At 43.2% G+C, this 19,011-nt stretch overlaps 1 protein-coding gene across 1 annotated transcript in view; it reads right to left on the bottom strand.

The window, feature by feature from the left end:
- NAB1 (NGFI-A binding protein 1) overlaps positions 1–19,011 on the bottom strand; it is a 153,359-nt gene that overhangs the window by 43,805 nt on the left and 90,543 nt on the right. The window contains exons 4-5 of the mRNA XM_078680393.1: positions 8,463–8,514; positions 1,994–2,113 (exon numbers count right to left, since the gene is read on the bottom strand). Coding sequence (XP_078536519.1) covers positions 1,994–2,113; positions 8,463–8,514 — 172 coding nt within the window. The remainder of the gene's footprint in view (positions 1–1,993; positions 2,114–8,462; positions 8,515–19,011) is intronic.

The raw sequence follows: 19,011 nt of genomic DNA, 5'->3' as shown, positions 1-19,011 counted from the left end.
GTAGCTGTTGGGGGGGTGGTGGTTGGACCAGACCCCTGGTTACCATGAGGCCTGTTGGAACTGTGTCCTAATCCACGCATAAGCTGGGAAGCTTGCATGGCTCGGTAACTGGGATAAGATTGGCATGGTTGAAAGCCCCTTCTGTGGCCACAAAAGAAGCAGACAGCAGACTGGGGACGTGGGGCAGCTGATAGGCCCAAGGACTTGACTGCAGCCCACTAATCCATAAAGCGATCCAGCGCCAATTATACTGTGTCTCCAAACAGACGGGTGCCATCGAAGGGAATGTCCATGAGGGAAGCCTGGACATCCACCGATAACCCAGTTGTTCTCAGGCAGGCATGGCATCAGAGGGCCAGCTTGTCAGTCGTGTCCAAGCCACAGCGTATAGAGAACTTAGCTGCGTTTCTCCTGTCTGTAACTGCTTGAGAGTTAATAGCCCGGGCTTCCTCCAGGACCTGTGGCAGCACCTGCACAACCGTTTCCCACAGCGTGTGGGAAAAGCAGCCCAATAAGCATGCAGTGTTCACTGACGGCAATGCAAGGTTGGCGGAAGAAAATATTTTCTTTACCGAGCCGTCCAGCCTCTTGTATTCCTTGTCCAGGGGAGTTGTGCGATGGAAGTAGAGGCTTGGACCACCAAGCTTTTCAGGGTAGGGTGTTGGGTGGAGAAATTTGAGTGCCTTAGAGCCGGGCGGTGGCGGCAGGCAATCACCCTATTAACAGGGGCCCCTGTGCTAGGTTTGGAACAGGTCCCCAGAAGGACATCAGTGATGGCTACATTAAACAGGATGAGAAGTTCAGAGGAGGAGACTCCTGGTTGCAACACCTCTCTCAAGATGTTAGTCTTGACTGCCAGCGAGGGCAACTGAAGGTCGAGGACTTCAGCTGCCCACCACACCACCATTGCATATGTAGCTCCTTCATCCGTTGCCACTATAGTGGAAGAAAGCATGCCGGTATCTGGAGGCGTGTCCAGTCTACTGGCATCAGCCAGTTTCTCACACCAGTCCATAACCTGCTCATACTGGTATTCTAAAGTGTCCAGTGACCCCTCCCACTCCTCCCTGTGGCCTAGCCTTTCAGAATAAGGCTCAGGCTCTGATCTAGGACGCGGGGTCCTGTCGCCGCTGGATTCGGCATCGGTCGACGCAGCTTCGGCTCCGTGTCCTCAGGGATCAAAATGGGACTGTGAAGGTCATAATGGTATGACCGGTGCCAGCCCAGATCCCTGACCGGATCCATGGGGATACTGCTCATGAAAAATCTTCCAGATCCAGTCTGATGCATGGGGAAATTCAAAGGTAAGGAATCTGCAGCTAGATGTCTCTATCAGTTATGGATTTTTTGGGGGTATTATCATTTTACAACCATCTTTATATAACTGTGTGAGGAAAGGGGACTCCTATTTGCATACATTTCTACATATAATTTCGGACAGAGGTTTTAACGTTAGGCACAATCACAAAGTTCCAAATCCTTGCCGTCTGCAGATCATTTGTTGTGGGATATCAATTTAAGTGCAAAGGTTATACAACCTACTATCTGAATTCAGGCTTTATTTTTCCTCACCATTAGTATCACATGATTATCGGGGTTTAACAACACCATAATGTCAAACAACTAGAATATCAACGATGTGTCCTGAAAATGTACAACATCCTCAGCACACTCTAGTTAAAGCTTTAATCGGATAACTTTCATGAAGAATACGTGCATTGTTTAACTATGTGCTGTGGATTTTATTCATTGCAGTTAAAAAACATTTAATTTTTTAAGTTTTGAGTGTATGCATTACATGTATGTGAATAAAATATTCTGTGAAATAGGCCTAGTTCGAGTAAGTTTCAGGCCAGAGAAATTAATCTTTTGTAGGACGGAAACTGAACAGTCGCAAAAACAGAGCTGTATTAATCAAACTACTTAATTGTGCAAACATTTGTAAGTGTCTTTAAAAATATACTGTAAATCTTTTCAAATTTTCTTTTTTTACCTGATAATTATGAGCTGCAAGATCCTCCCCTTTCGCCTTTGCCAGTGCAAGTTGCTCCCGAAGCACTTCGTGTCGCTGCTGAAATGCCTGCAGGGCCTCTTGGTAATCGGAAAATCCATCCTGTTTATCAAAAGAATACCAGCTGAGACAATGCAACAGATTAGCCTCAGATTCAATATATCTTTGTGAAAATTAAAATAATGCATATTATTTTAGAACCTGATTTATCCGAGAAGATTTATTTCATGATTTTTAATAGTTTCTCTAATTAATCGGGAAATTATGCCTATTTAATATAAATGTCCTTGCAATTGGGCATTATGATTAGGATAAACATAGTCAGCTATAACATCACTGATATTAAAAACAAGTGTTTTGAAAACCCAAAAGAAATCCGAATATAGAGTATCAATGGTTACCTCCAACGTCACTGCTTTTTGTCTTCCTTGGACTCACCTAAGAACGTATAATTCCTCAATACTGGCCAAGAAGTCAAGCGATGCAGAATTATTTCAGGATGGTCAGTGGAGAACTTTCCATGGTTAAAAGTTAAGACTTTTTAAAGTTTGTTTTGAAAAAACATTGCCCCATCCACATCATGTACACTTACATGCGGCAAAAATGCTACAAGATGGAGTGTGATGGTCCTGTCCTCAAGGATGGTGCTCTAGGGTGCTTGCCTTTCAAACAACTGATTTGAGAACTTGTGAAAATACTTGTTACATGGTTACATGGTTTGAGAGACCTGGGCACTCTGGCTTAATAGGCCTTGGAACTCACGTCAGTAAACCCTCCATCCACACAACGCCCCTGAGCATGTCGGTAAAGCACAAGCAACAGCAACCTTCACTTGCCCTGTTATTGCCACTTCTTGACTTCCACTGAGGATGCTGATCCACTGCACATAACATTTTACACCACCATAAAAGAACATAAAAGAGCACCTGAATGTTATGCACACTCGGAAAGAGACTTTATTGAAAATTTGTTCCTGAGGTGCAATCTAGCTCATGTTTTTGTTGCCAGTGCCTGTGCTTTCGCGTGCAAGTTTCATGTTACCCAGGTCCTGTGGAGCGACTCTTTTGGGCAGAATCTGGTCTGCATGCTGTTGCCTGTCACTTGACTCCAGCTAGTGCTTGCTCCTAGGGGTAACCCGTTTAAATGCTGGTGTGTCTCCCTCAAGTGGCTCCTTGGCCCTCATGCTCTCCTTTTAAGGCATTTGGCCACGACACAGTTCACTGTCCCTATAGGATGGAACTCAGAGCGGCACAACCTGCGGTGGCGAAAACCAGTAACAGTCCCAAGGATGGGAGTGACTGATATAGAGAATCAGAGGGAGAGCACTTTCTCATCAACATTATTCAGTACAAAGAACACTGAGCGCAAGGATCTGCATAAAGACATCATGTCTACTAAAAGACCATAGATAGTGACAACCACTCCTTTACTGTGGGAGTTGTAAGGTACAGGTGTGCAAAAGCCCTCTCATCTGGTAAATAGGTTAATAATACTTATTCAGGGGTCCTGAACCTTACCAGACCTTTCGGGCACATTTAGGGGCAACTCAGACATTCACCTGCATATGCAGATAGGCCTAGTGGCTTATGCATACGGCAGGCTGTCCTGGACGCGCTGCGGCTAGAGCAGGTGGTGGCAGGACCTGCTCAAACCGTTTGTGTTACTGTGGCTGTTTGTGAGCTTGCTCTCATTTCTTTCACTGTTGCTGACGACACTGTTGCGCTGCTGAATAACGTTATAATGCAACTATTAATGTTTTAAATACGACCTGTTTTTTTTATCTAATGCACTTTCACTTTGGTCCTTACTTACCCTGGGGAGGTGTGCTTCCCCTACCCCGGTCCACCACAGCTTCTAGTGCCGATTGAGTGGAGGGCAGGGCACCATCTTGGTGGGAGTTCCGGATCCCGGTGGGACTGTAGGCAGGGGTGTAGCTGGGGGAGGGATTTTACCATAAAATGCACATGCCCTCCCAGATGCGCAGCGGACACGCGCATCGGGCGAGCCGAAGTCTTGCCAAAGGCAAGCCCGTCTGCGCCCAGCCGCTCCCCGGGAGCGTCCAACGCCAGCCACGCTGGCCGTGCCTCGGTAGAGGCTTTGGGCGGCAAGAGGTCTTTTAACAGTGAGGAACTCATGGCACTGGATGTGTCTAAATATAAAGGAGGTAAGCAGTGGGCAGTCCTTCCTAGCTTTTCTAAGACTTGCCCTTCCTGTAAATTTTGCTTTCAAACAAGGCTTACAGTTCCTCCCCCCCCAAGTAGCGAGTGAGACCAGGATTCAGGCAGCACTTATTAACTCCCGCTCCATGGTCAAGCACGAACCTGATATTTATGAGCTTCTCTTGTGTGTTAAATTAGAGGTTTTATTCCTAACTGAAACCTGGTTAAATGATTCCTGCACTCCGGTGGTTGAGCTTGCGATTCCCAGGGGCTATAAAATCATCAGAGCCAACCGTAAAACGGGGAGAGGTGGTGGAACGGCAGTGGTGTTCAGGGATACGAGGTCTTTCACCGGCGAAGTATCTGGCGAGCTGGGGGAGGGTGAGGTTTTGGATTTTACTTTTACTCTATCTCCTCATTTCACGCTGGGAGGCATGTTGGTCTATCATACGCCTGGCCCGCCCGGAGCTTTTTTGAAAGCTCTGGATGATGTCATTATCCCTCGCGCCCTCCGCTTCTCCAAGTTTTTACTTCTGAAGCAAGATACCATTCCACCGCCCAGAAAACATATAAGTGCTGGCTACTAAATTCTGTTGTTGCATTGACCTAGCATGCACGATCTAACCAAGGCACAATTCTGCAAGACCCAAAATAGCTTGGAAACTCTGGAGGATTTCCCAATTGTGGGCCAACCAGAAAGGGATAAATGCCAGCAGTCATAAGGCTGATGAGACCTCCAATGCCTGTGTGTTGCTTTTGTAACCAGTGTCTAGCTCAAGTGAGCTTCTACGAGGTACTGTGGTTAAACATGCCTTGCTAGAGGATGAACAGGTGTGCTGTTCCCAACTGTGCCCCTCAAAACAAATGAATACATTGTGTTGCTCTGAAAGCACGGCATAACTGTCTACATCTATTTGAAAAATTATTGTACGGATAGATAGACAGTGTGCTGCCCTGAGATTACCTATTCACTACCCGGGAAAGCTATCGAACCGCCTGTAGGAAAAAGGTTCCATATAATCCCTGAGAGGCTCTGTATGGGCAGGTGACTTTCAAGAGTATAGCAGAGCCCATTAACCTCACCCATATTGCAACAGGGTACCTGCTCATTTGATCTGTTTATATATTTAAAATTAAGAAGTAGAAAAATAACTACAAAGTCTTGTTCATGACTGGCAAGAAGGTTTGATGTCTAGGGAGGGTATAATGTGGAATACAGGAGATTCCGGTGGAAAGGGAACATCTTGGGAACTTCAAGTATTACTGATTTAACAGCTTTGTAGAGTGTCTCACATAGTCTTCCACCACTACAGAGCTCTATATCTTGATCTTAGAAACTGGTGAGGTAATGGGATGTATACAGTACAAAGCTGACCTAAATACAACTGTGAAGGAAGGAATACGACACCACTACCAAAAAGAGCATTTAAAAAAAAAAACAGATCTGTAATGTTGGCTTCAGAGCTGCTTTTCAACCCTTCTACTCTTGCATCTGGATGGTGTCAAAGCCTGGTCTGTGGCCTCCTAGAATCTACACATCGTACATGCCATAGCACACCTCATCCATGGCCTGAAGAAATATGATCATGTCAAATCTATCCCGAGTGACGACCACAGGCTACCCATGCAGATTAATGCTATCTTCAAATCCAGATGCATCATTTACAAAGCCATCACGACCAGCGCTTCTGCCTATCTGGGTAACAAAATCATCTCCAGTGGTTCCTTGCATACCTGCAGCCAGGACACTATCAGATGGAGGCAAATAAGTGTGCCTATCTGCACCCAGGACAATTTCAAACTGGATCCACAAAATTGTAAAAAAAGATTAAAAAAACTTAGACTACAGGCTTCTCCAACTTCGCATCGATGGTCTGGGTCAACATTCCAATCTCCTTAAGGCCTGTCCAAGTTGTACATCAATTTAAGAAAGCATTTAGGATGCACACTATGTTACAATGCAGTAACAAAATACTTCTGCACCCAGAAACTTGTCTTGTCAATCGTTGACTGCATCTTTGACCATATACAGCACTGTCTTTAGGCTAGGCTTGCACCATACAAACACTACATACATACATTCATCCACGCACCTGGAAGTCTCGTATGAGTCAGGTATCCGAGGAAAGGCATTTCTCATTCCTGCCACATTTGCTGAGAATGCTTGTGGGTGTATTTTTGATTTTTTACAAGACGCAAAAAACGAAGGTATCTTTGCTTTGAGGAGTCTAAGTATCCTACAATGTAAAATCTGGTCAGGTGTAATGGACAGTTACATTTCAGCACTTTACAAGTTTTGAACTATATTCGGACAGATCCTGAAACAGTCAAGGTGAAGAAGTACTGTAGTTATGTCAACCTACTTCCTTGCTCTGGAAACAAGTCATGCAGAAGCATGAAGGATAACTGACAGAGGTCGCATGGCAGATGAGCCACAGTCAGAGCTAAGGCAGTTTGTCCAATGACTTGCGCCAGAAAAAGGAACTGGGTCATAGTAAAGTAGTCAGACAGAGGGAGGAGATGGCCTCGCTACTGGAGCCAACATCTTTGGAACCTGGGGACCCGGTTTTGAATCACTAAACTCCACATTGTGTGATTCTAGGCAAATCTCTTACTCTCCCTGTGCCTAAATAGGTGTAAATTGTATTTGTGGAATACCTACTTGACGTACACGATCTTGTAGGTCGTGTCCGACCCCTCACATAATGTACAGTATTCCGCTGCTTCGCAGGTATATTTACACTATATTAACACCAATGCAAGCATACACTGATTTATCTGAAGAACCTGACATTGAGAGGTAGGTCTATCTACATTAGTTTGGAAGGGAAGCTTGAGTGCCTAGGGGTTTGGCCGATGAAAATAATTTTTTGGTTTAAGTTTGAAAAAGAAAGTAAAGAGACAATCTGAAAAGAACATTTCACTACTATATGCTGTAGGGATTCTTAACCATCATTTGCACGCTAGCTTTGTGCATTAATGATCTAATCAAGTTGTGGGAATAAATACTTATTTTCTATCAAATTGTAATAATCGGATGTGTTTTATTAAGATTCTATTTCCAGTATCACATTGTTTAGTCCCTGCCTACATTTTCTTTTGACATCTTCTCAGTTCTAAATAAATCCATATGTGGAAGCAATAAGCGTATCCTTTTTTTCTTAAGCAAAAGGGCAGCTTTCTGCAATCCCCTATCAACCTAAGAAACTGAATGACATGCTCTAGCAATGAGGCCTGATGTTCTTTTCTCGTCTTCAGTTTAAATAAAATTAGATACTCTATTTGGAGAAGCAGTCTTTTTTCTGTTTCAGCCTTTCTGAGGGGGCACTGCTCAAAGCAAATAGCAAGTTAAAAGGTTCCATCGAACCCATGAATGCTGCTAATAATTCAATTTAGAAATACCAGTAGTGAAGAGGCAATTAGTGGCATGGACCACTCTACAGGGATATTTATTGTAGACCTTCGGCTAATTTTCTTCAGCCCACACAATTTTAGTCAATCCACTGTACCAGGTCTAAAAGAAGTACAGTCGTATAAGGTATGAAATAATGTCACATGGAAAGTCGTGATTTCAGATGACATTCTTGAGTAATTGAAAGCACTCCACATGGTAACATCACCATGAACCGTTTGTTTAATGAATTGAATTCAAAGTAAATTAATAAAATGTTATACTGTAAACAATATACCACATTTATATTTTTCGACATGTGGCAACGGAGCTGAAAGGTATGGTCGAAAAATGCATTAATGTAGGTTCACATTGGCAAAGCTCAAAGGGAAGCACACTGTATAACGTACAACAGGTATGTCCACAATGAATTACAAAAAAATCTGAGTTAAAATGATTTCGTATATGTTTACCCCGCAATACCGAGAATATGTTCCCTTTCTTTGTTAATCATACGTTAACAGTGCTCTCCTCGAGTTCTTACACTGTTCTGAGTTTGCTCCCTCCACAGATGCCTCTATTCTCCTTTTCTACATGCACTTTAACATCATTTATTTATATTTTGTTTATGTACTCAAAGGGCTCCTAAATATAAGAAAAGCGCTTGTAATTCAATAATAGGAACAATCGACACATATTTGTATGTATTCCTTTTCCTATGCATTTGAGGCTGAAGAGAATACGCAATGTCTGCTGTTGCATTACAAAAAATGCTTTCAACCTCAGGACTCCGTTTTATACGGTATGTTGAACCTGGCAGGCAACTTATCGAGGCACTGCATTTTTGTCTTTAGTGTATTATTTAGCTACTCATAAATTAACAATTGAGATAGTACATTACCTCCATTTTAATGCGTTTGGGAGACAGCTCCTCTCTTTCACCGCACTTAGACCTAGAAGTGAAAAATACATTGCGCTATAAGACCTTTGTCGAATTCAAAGTCTGCACACAGGCTAGATTTAAGATATGCATCTTCTTGGTGAAATGAACATGGCATTGACAAAAAATAAGAAGGACATCTGATAGCTTGATCTTAAGTGGTCACATGTATTATATCTGCTTATTTACCTTAATAGAAATATACAAAGACTAACACAGGAATAGTGAATTTTATTTGAGAAACCCATAATTGTAGCTGAAATTGAGGCAAATATAAAGGAACTAACCACCAGTAAGACACTGGCACCTGATGGTCTCATGGCGGAATGGTATTAGGCATTCGTAGAATTATTATCAGATAGATTACTACAAGTGTAAAAGGAAGTGCTTGATAGAGAGGAGCTCAGTAAAACGAAGAGGGAAGCTATAATTAGTGTGCTTTTGGAACTACGGAAAGACCTGATAGATTGGTGAGCTACTGTCAATGCTAAACACAAACAATAAAATATTGGGAAAGATCCAGGAGAAGCTAAATAGGGTAATTATGGAATTAGTGTAGGTAGATCAACACAATTATATACCATTCATAAGAACTACATTGAATATCAGAAAACTGATCGAAGAGGTGGAGAGCAGTGAGACAGAGAACGCCCTTGTGTTACTGAACACAGAGAAGACTTTTGATATGGTGGCTTGGTGGTCTCTGTTTAAGGCAGTATCATCCCTGGATGCAGAGCCACTTGCCATCATTAGGACTAATAATTAGATATCGAAAGAGTGAGAGTTGTAGAGGGACACAAGACAAGGATGCCCTCTGTTGCCCCTTTTGTTTCCACTGGCCATGGAGGCTTAGGTTTTCACACTACGTCTGTCACTGGATACTTGAGCAATTCGGACTTGGACCCAAAAGTATGTAGCGTTGCTATATACAGACTACCTACTGAAGTGAAGTGACCTACTGGTCTATTTAACTGAACCAATCAGTAAACTCCTTGTGGATGCTGATGAGCAAACTGGAGCAATTTAGAGGGCAGATGGACTTATACAGAAACAAGTAAAATCTGAGTTATTTCTGCTTGGAGCACTGCAGCTAGTGCACAAAGATGCCGGGGCAAACAGACTCATTCGGGTATATGAGCATTATGGTAACAGACCCTAACCAATGGAATAAAAGTTTCTGGGGCCAACCATACCCACTTTAGGCACTTCCAAGATGGCAAATGTCTTTGGTCACAATAAACTTGGGATCTGAGTGTATCTGAGTGTATCATGGAAATCCTAGTGCCCACAAATATCTAACACCAAAATCCAATTTGAGGCAATCACTGTACCCCCAATAAACCTAGAGACCGAAATCTGGAAGAACAAAAGCAGGATTTTCCAGAAACCAGACACAAAACGTGTTCAGGCATTTGGTTTCCCTTCCTTTCAAGTATGCCCCACTGTTATATGTAAAACCCAGAGACAGATGTCTGGTAGAACAACATTTGGGTTTTCCAACTGCCAGATGGTGGACACACAAGAAATGATTTGGAATCCTGTCCTATCAAGTGCGCTCCAAAGTGTTACATGTAATATGTAAAGCCAGCAAACCTGTCAAGCAGGCGCTGGCCCACAAGCAGAATTTGACACTGTAATGTCAAAAAGGATGCTCACATCATCTACCCTGGACATTCTGGGAGGTACAGGAGCCATTTTTACCCATTCAGGTCAATAGTAGTTTGCTCCTGTGTAACATTCTACATGTTTTCACACCTATTCAAATGCTAATTACAGGTTGGCAAAGGTAAATAGCCGTTGAATTATTTTTCTACTTAATTCCATTGCTGAGATACAGGATTATGATTTTAAACTGTACTTTGGTTTCCTTCATAGGACAATTAGGCCTGCCACAGTGAAAAATAGCTTTTGAGTGCTTGTCACTGTAAGGACATTTTAACATCACATTTCTACATGTCCTACTTTTAAATATCATGTAACTTGCCTTGTTGACTACAAGGCCTTTACGGAGTGACTTATGAATATATAATAGGTAGGGTTTGACCTGTCAAAGGGCTTATTTTCACTGGTTGAATTGTAGTTTTTACACTGCAACAGTCAGGGTACACAGGGTAGGCCTGGAGCCATATTTAGCACTATAGGTGGCATTTAATTGCCAGATCCCGGGAACATCTTTAACCATATACTAGGGACTTCTAAAATGATAAGGGGAGCAAAGGCACCTTACAACTGATTTGTAGGAATAAAATGTAAAATGTTCCAACACCAGCAATAATATAGCAGCTAGCAAAAGTTCAAAATACAGGGTGACCACACAGAAAAGGCAAATTTACTACACAATTTCACAGAGTTCACCGAATCAATACAGACTACTGAATTGTCTAACCCTCAAATACATGAAAGCGTTCAAGCAGGAGTCTAAATAAAGAGTGTATATTTTGAAGTAAGTACACTCTTTTGTATGGCTATATCAGGCTATCCATAAAATTCTCCTTCTACAGAGTCTGCACTTACACACAGAAGAACATCTTGTAGCCACACTTTGTCAATGCTGTGTATCATACGACAGTGTCCCAAGTGCTGTGAAAATTTATTTAGAGGGTAGTTTTGGCAGAGATTGGGATCATTTTCTCCATAGAAGACAGGTTTACTGTGTTCATATGAACTAAACCATACCTTTGTAGATATTACTGGTGCCCCCGGGAAGTTAAGATCTTGTACCTCTGCTTTGTAAACCTATTGGCAATAGCTCAAGACTGAGGAGATACATTATTCTAATAGCTTAAATGTCAAAAAGCTAAGGGTTTTTTTATTTTTATTTTGGATGCTTCATTAGAATATTTTAATAACAATTTATAATAGCTGAGCAATTAGACACATAAGGAAATAGTAGGAAGAGCTTTCAACAGAAACTGATGGAAAGTCACAGTGACCACAGATTACAGTTTGGGTTCCATGTAGAGAATCAAATCAAGATTCACTCCCTGATTACTCAGCTTCCTAAGTTAACTACAAGAATGACCCCAGACAGGAAACTAGACAAAATGTGTGGGAGATTCATAGCCTGGTAAACTAATACAACTTCCCACTAGTTATTCCGAAGGTAAAGCCAAACTGGCTTCACCTAAAAATGAATTCACCAAACTTTTATCACTAATGGATGTTTGACTAGCCGATCCTATGAAGCAATGATAACTCAAATAAAGACCAAGTTACGCCCTTAATCTTGAGTCTGTTTTGTGCAAATAAGGCTTGTCATTGAAAGGGTTTTAACTGAGTGCACTACTCCAATTCATCTGTAGTTTCTCCACTCCTAGAGGAGGAGGAGGTATGAAGGCATGTCTAAACTGCAAAAGTTAGCAGGTTTTGTGGGCACAGGACACAAAGCTAACCAGCATACTCAAGGAGCTCTTGTAAGGATAGCAGGGTAACAAATACAATGAAGTATGATACCAAATAAAAGTAGCAAAGACTCCGCAGTTGTAGTATATAGGTATGAAATGTTTAGCTTGTTGAGTGGCCAATGTATAGAGCATTTTTTGTTTATAATTTGTTTATTGGGATTTTTATATTACTGAAGTGTCTGGTGGATGCAGCCCCAGTAGTCTTTAATAGTGGGGCAGTCCCAGAACAAGAGCTTAATGTCTGCCTCGGGGTCTGACATCGGGGGCGTGTAAAGTGCGTGTCTGGATACAAATGGTGGAGGCGGTGTGGCGTGAGGTATGCTCTGTGGAGGACATTGAATTGAATGTTCCTGAAACGCGCGTTCCTGGAGACCTTTTTTGGGTATTCTAAGGCTGTATCCCATTCCCTTTCGTTGAACACTCTCTCCATTTCAGTTTCCCATGTCTGACGCAATGAATGTAGTGGGGGGAGAATCAATTCTCGGACGGCTTTGTAGAGCAACGTGACCAGGTGCTGGCGCGCTCCCAAGTGCAAAATGGTATGGATCACTGGGTGTGTCGGAGGCTCCCCTTCGTTTGGGATTCCAGTAGCCAATGTATAGAGCATTTTCCACCTTAACCCTTACTCTTGGATTCAACTTTATTAAATGTATTATCAGTGATCACCAACCTTCTCCCAAGTTTAATATGTGCTTTGTACTGGTTGGTGGGGACACATTTGGAGAAGGTCTGTGGTGTAGGCGGAACCCTTGACCTTAGGTGTGAAACACAGAAATGCATGTTGATGGAAACATAACTGGTGTGAGGGAGTCATCACAAATTGGCGACGAGTGATATGACAGCCCCGTCGGAATTGAAATCGTTCTACTATAGAGACTGTAATGGACAAACTAGGATTTTCACAGCTGAAGAAAAAGGATCTTTAATCAGGATACAGCACAAGGGACTCTGCTGAGGGAAAAGATACCCAAATTATTATCTGTTCAAGGACACTAGAGGTGGTTAAAATAATAATCTGCCTGGCCACTACAGTAAAAGCACTGTAAGTACATATGTATTTATATTTATTAAGTGCACATTCACTGAGGCTTCCATGTGCTAAAGGTTCGCTATAAAAGGAAACGATTAAAGATGTGAACACTATATTGGAATTTAAAAAAAGAAAAAATTGGGTTCTTAAAAGTTTCAAGAAGATTGGCAAGGCAGGGTAGCAGCAAAGCTCACTTGCGAGATTATTCCACTCGCTAGCTGCCAGCACAGAGAAGACTTCTCTCTGAATGTTTCAGTCTGAGCTATGGGACAGCTAGCAAAATGGGCGACAAGACTCGAGGGGACCTTACTTTTATATAGATTATGATTTTGGAGGCTAAATACTGACTAGAACAGCCATGGAATACTTGATGTAGAATAACAATTTACTGAAAAATAATTACTTTCTTGATGGGTAGTCAGAGCAGATGTTTAAGGATGGGAAAGAAGTGACTCAGGCGCGGACGTAATAAAGCAGATGTAATCTGGACTAACTGCAAATGCATTATGGCATTTCTTTAGTCAACACACATTTCCGTAGTCTAGGTAAAACTGAACAAGAGCTAGTAGTTGTTGAGTGAAATACTGAACAACAGCTTAATATCTGTAATGCGATGGGAGGCAGGTTGCTTCATGATATAAGCAGGGCATGGCACTATAAGGAATCCAAATGGTTGTGCATTGGCTATGGATTGCTGGACTTCCAAGACTGCAGCTTCTTTTAAACAGTATCTAAAAGGGTAAAATAATGTATATGTATCATCGGTATTCTATTGCAATGATGAGGTTGTTTCTACCTGAAGTAAAGGATCTTTCGCTCTCATGTTCCTAATGTTAATAATTTTTTCAATGAAAATATTTGAAAGAGAACAGCAAAGATGTTGCAAGCTTGGAACCTCGGCCCGTTTTGTTCATAGGGATCATCAGTAACATTGAAATATTCTCTGGATATATTTGAGGTTTGAATGATTTGTAGTGTATAATGTTTTCCTTCAGTACCTCACTTCACTCATCCTAGCCAAATGGAAACTCTCTTCGACAGACAGCTTAGTACTTCCTTGTGCTCTTCCGGTAGTGCTCACAGAGTATGATCAGATTAACCCCTTCGGCGCTGATGACGAGCACGTCATCAGTTGCGCCGCTCGCACGCTGATGACGAGCTGAGCTCGTCATGTAACGCGGCTTTTTAAAAAAAGCCGCGTAGCACGAAAATCGCCGCAGCGCGCATGCGGTTAAAGAGTAGTGGGGCATCATCAAGTTGATGCCTGTAAATGTCTCTACTGTGCATCTTGTGGTTGGAAAGGCAACAGACTGTTTTACACTGTGGATCAGAACCTTATTGGAGGATTGAACACTTGTGCTTGATCACTTGCATGATTCTGGCTCTTTCTAAAGGACATTAGCACCACATATAATTTTTCTGTATTTAAAAAAAAAGAAATTGTATTAAGTCATTAAACCATTACAAAGAAAAACACAAGGCAAGAAAAGAAACACATGGTATCTGCAACACGACAGGAAATGAAGACATACAAAACCAAAAACGCAGTATAGGAGAGATGTACATAAAGCTCTATTTAACATCATAAAACAAATTACTACTGAATGTACTATTATACCCCAAATATATATCCATCTGTTTAACATCCCATCTGGGAGGCCCAACCTCCTGTACATTATTTACATCCGGATTTAACCTACACCTACTCACTATCCGGCACTCTCCCATAAGGCTATAGAAACAGCTGATTAAGGATTAGGGAAAGAGGATAGAATCTTTCCCAGCCGAACAGGGCTTAACTAAGATCTTATGTTGCTGGTGACAGAAATTTCGTTTGAGCCCCTCAAATCTCCCCACCGAGTCTACGCTTCCTTGGGCTTTTAATAGCATACAAACTACTCTCAAGATTACAGACAGCAAATAGCCTACCTCTCCACATCTCAAATGTAGGGGGTTCTTTCTGGCGCCACAATGAAGCTATACATAGCCTTGCCACTGGGACTGCAATATATATTAAGTATCTATATATATACATTCCATGTGTGGGCAGTTCATCCTCTATAACCCCCAGCAACATTACTAATGGGGTTATCTCAATATGTGCCCCTGTAACTTCAGTTAAAAATGTATGCATCCTATCTATCAATGATTTCAAATCTGGACATGTAGCAAACATGTGAACTATATCTGCTTGTTCCCCCCCACACCGAGTGCATTTGTCCTCATTTACACCACCCCATGTGCAATTTTATCCAGTGTATACTATAAATTGAACATGGTTTTGTATTGTTGCATTTTCAGATTTGAGGATATTAAAAGTTTTTTGGCTAGGTAGATAGATTCTTGTAAAATGTTCCCTTTTGCTGACACTCTCATATTCCATTTATCATGCTGGGCCTCAACATCATCTTTTTGTAAATCAATAAGTGCCTGATATATATTTCCAATTTTACCCCAAACCATCACAATTTCTAAAAGATTACTTTTCTCAGCTAAGCAATAGATGTCTCTCCTTCTGCACAAAAAGTCCCTGATCTGCAGGTATTTGAAAAAATCTGATTTAGGAAGATCATAGTTAGTAATCAATGAAGCATATGTCTTAACGTCATTACTGTCTACCGACAAGCCCAGAATTGTAATACCTTTGCTTCTCCATCTGTTCATGATACCATTTAAGAAAATAGGTGGAAGTAATGCTGCTTCATCCGTGGGTGTGTGGTAGTTTATCTTATTGATATTAAGCTGTCTCTTTATTAGGCGCCAGACCTTATAAGTGGCCTGGAGCAACTTGAAGCGAGTCTTCTTATAATAGCTTGGCTCGAGAATTTTTACAAGCATTGGAAATGCAATAGGTCTCGCACTAGAAAAGTTGGAGCTATTGGTCTTGTAAATGACAAATATTTTATTTATTTGTTGGTTTTAAAAATAGCTAAATTGATAGCTTTGTCATTTACAACGCCAATAGTTATAACTTTCGCGAATGCGACACCTATAGCATTTGGAATGCGACATGTTTTGTATTTACGTGACTTAGATGGCAGCTCTGGTCGTTAGGCCACATCTCTAGAGAGCAGGCGAGTGTATCTAAAGATATATCTGAGAGAGTATCTGTGAGCCTTGCAATTCGGGCATCTGCTGCAATAAAACGAGACGGGAGGAGTGGGGAACAATAGAGAGGAGGTGTGGAGAAGTCATGGAAGTTCGGTGAGAGCCACAGGAAGTGGCTGTGAGCCAAGCAAAAGCCCCTTTATATCTCGCTCCCGCTCAATGCGCATGCGCATTGAGATATGTCGCTCGACCTAAAAAGAGGGTAGCTGAAGCCCTCAAGTGACCCTCCCTCCAGTATGCATGCACCATCCTTCTGCTTGTAGCAGTGTGACCCACTTCTCCACTATTTTGGTTCACTATGAAGCCCGTATGGCCTCATAGTTGTCTGTAACCCTTTACCTACTACTTGTAGTAGTGCAGCCCTGCACACCCACCCCCTACAGTGGGGCGCACTGTTACCTGCATTGTATTGTACAGTGTAAGCCATAATCACTGCTAATAGTAACATCGTGCCACGTGCCTTTTTTTAAGTAGAGTAGATTGTATCATTCCTTGTATAAATGCATACCCTTTCCCGGCTTCCCGCTACTTGGCAGTAACGTACAACTCTCACCCCCCCCCCCGTGGCAGACTTGCGGTAAAGCACACCACGTTTCCTGCGTCTTTTGGTGGAGTAGACTCTATTATTCTAGTGTGCACATCCTAACTGTTTCTTGATGTAGTGTACATCCCTTACACTACTCGTGCAGTGGTATGCGGATGCACTACCTTACTTACACCTTGCCTGTTGGTTGTAGTAGTGTAGTAGGGTGACCACCCATATCTGTCTCCTTTGGGTAGTGAGCACAATAGACATTCCACCTGCCTCGTGCAAGGAGGTTCCTTATGGGAGAGATCATGGGCCTCCTACATGTGCCTTCTACCGGACGCGCCCCCAAAATATACAAATCTCGCCCCATTGAGTCCCCTGTTTCAGGAGAGAGAGTATGTCCCTTCAGAGAGCATCTCCTATCTATAGTTTGGCAGAGATAGCGAACGCCTCTTCTCTACAAAGCTGCCGCTTTCCTCAGCAATGCGCACCCTTCCTGTACAGAGCAGCACCTCCCCTATCAACACGCCCACCCCCTTCCAGGGGCGTAGCTACCATTGGTGCCCCTGGTGCAGTGGCACCGGGACCCAGGCCCCCGAGGGATCCATAGAACCCTGACAAAAAGCAGCGAAAGGGGCCACTTTGCTCAGCGCAGCGACCAGCACGTCCTGCCGAAGAACTTATCTAGTAGACATGTCCCCTCACGCGACGCTCCCCTCCCCCAGCAGAACACCCCACTCTTTCCTCTTACACTAGCAGCTTGTCCTCTAGGGCGGTGCGGAAGTACTCCTCATATTGAGGAGTGCCATGGTGCTGGCTGAGGGTCCAGGCCGAGGGTGCCGAAGGGCCACGCGTGGGATTCGGGTCTTGCAAGGCAGAAGCGCGCTCTGCTTTAGTCACCATGGAGCCGCCGGGCCGCATTCTGTTACCAGGGAGATGCGTCCTGGATGCGAAGGCGGCGCTAGCGAGGGGAAGGAAGGGAATATAGGGAGGGTGAACCAAAATGTGAAAAGAGGCGAAAGGGAAGTAAAGGAGAGAGTCGGAGAAAGACGAACAACCAAAGGAAGGAAATGATGGAAGAAAAAAGAGTAAGGAAAGCAAGTAGGAGCAGAGAGAATAAAACGATGAAAGATTGAAGCGAGTGGATTGAGTTAACATAGGGGGGGAGCCTATGGAATGAGAACGGCAAGAAAGCGGGGATAATAGAAGAGGCAGCAAAGAGACACAGAAGGAAACACGGGGAAGGAGAGAAGGAAGAACGATGGGGCAAATAGGAGGAAGAAAATAAAATATGCAAAATGGTAAACTGTACAGGGTCACACATGAGTGTAAAAGAAATGAAGGGAAGATAAACGGGAAGCACTTAGTGGGGGAAAGGGACATAATGGAGGCACAAAAAGAAAAATTTAAACAAACCACACAGCACAGGCTTACCAGTCTTTAATTGTTGGTGTATGCAGCGTACTAGTGATGTCGGGATGTGCAGCCGGAAGTTAGGGTGCGTTACGACTCTTGTGGGGCGGGACTTCCGTTTTCCATGGGAAGCCCGCGCTCACGAAGTGATTGGGAGAGAAGCAGTACTGACGCGGGGCTCCCATGCCCAAGGGAGAGCCCTGCGATGGCTGCAGAAGTGGCGGCGCCGATGCGGTGAGTGGGGAGTGAGGTGGGGGGCCCGTGACACCCAATCACCGTGGGGTGGGAGGAGGGGGGGCGCGGCAGCGTGTGTATGTGTGTGCGTGCGTGCATGCAGAGGGGTGGGGGCTGGCTGTGTCTGTGCGTCGTTGATGCATGCGAGCGAGGGGCTGGGAGTTCGTCTGCGCAAGTGCGACTCAGACGCGCGCTCGGTCAAAACTGAGACTGCAAAAGCACGCGTCTGAGTCGTGTCCACATTCCCAAATACGGATCACAATAGTTGTCGAAGCACTGCAATCAATGCTTACGCATTGAATGCAGGTCGTGCTTCGACCTAAAAAGGTTCTTTCTGTCCTTGCACCTATTAATAGCTGATATATATATGAGGCACATCCCCTAGGCTTTTGCCATTAGTTCCAACCAGTAAAATTCCAATATGCTGTAATAAGCATGCCCAATAATAAAATTGGAAGTTTGGTACTGCCCAACCCCCTCTATCCCGTGGCAGGGTCATAATTTTCAGTGCTCGCCAGGGCTTCCCCTGTGCCCATAAAAAACTATTGCAGATAGATTGTAATCTCTGCATTTGTTTCCTAGTAATCTCAAGTAGTACTGCCCTAAAAAAATAAAAGACTTTTGGAAGCACATTCATTTTGAGAACGTTGCATTTTCCCAGCAGTGACAAGTGTAGATTTTCCATCCTATCCAAATCTCTTTTAATCTTGCTAAGAAGAGGTTCCCAATTGGTTTTAACCATCGTATCTAGACAGGCATTCAAGTGTATTCACAAATATAAGGCCTCCCTTA

The sequence above is a fragment of the Lissotriton helveticus genome, chromosome 3_1 (assembly GCF_964261635.1).
Source record: "Lissotriton helveticus chromosome 3_1, aLisHel1.1, whole genome shotgun sequence".
Classification (NCBI taxonomy): domain Eukaryota; kingdom Metazoa; phylum Chordata; class Amphibia; order Caudata; family Salamandridae; genus Lissotriton; species Lissotriton helveticus.
Note: the sequence above shows the minus strand (reverse complement) of the source record. Positions and strands in the feature narration are given on the sequence as shown.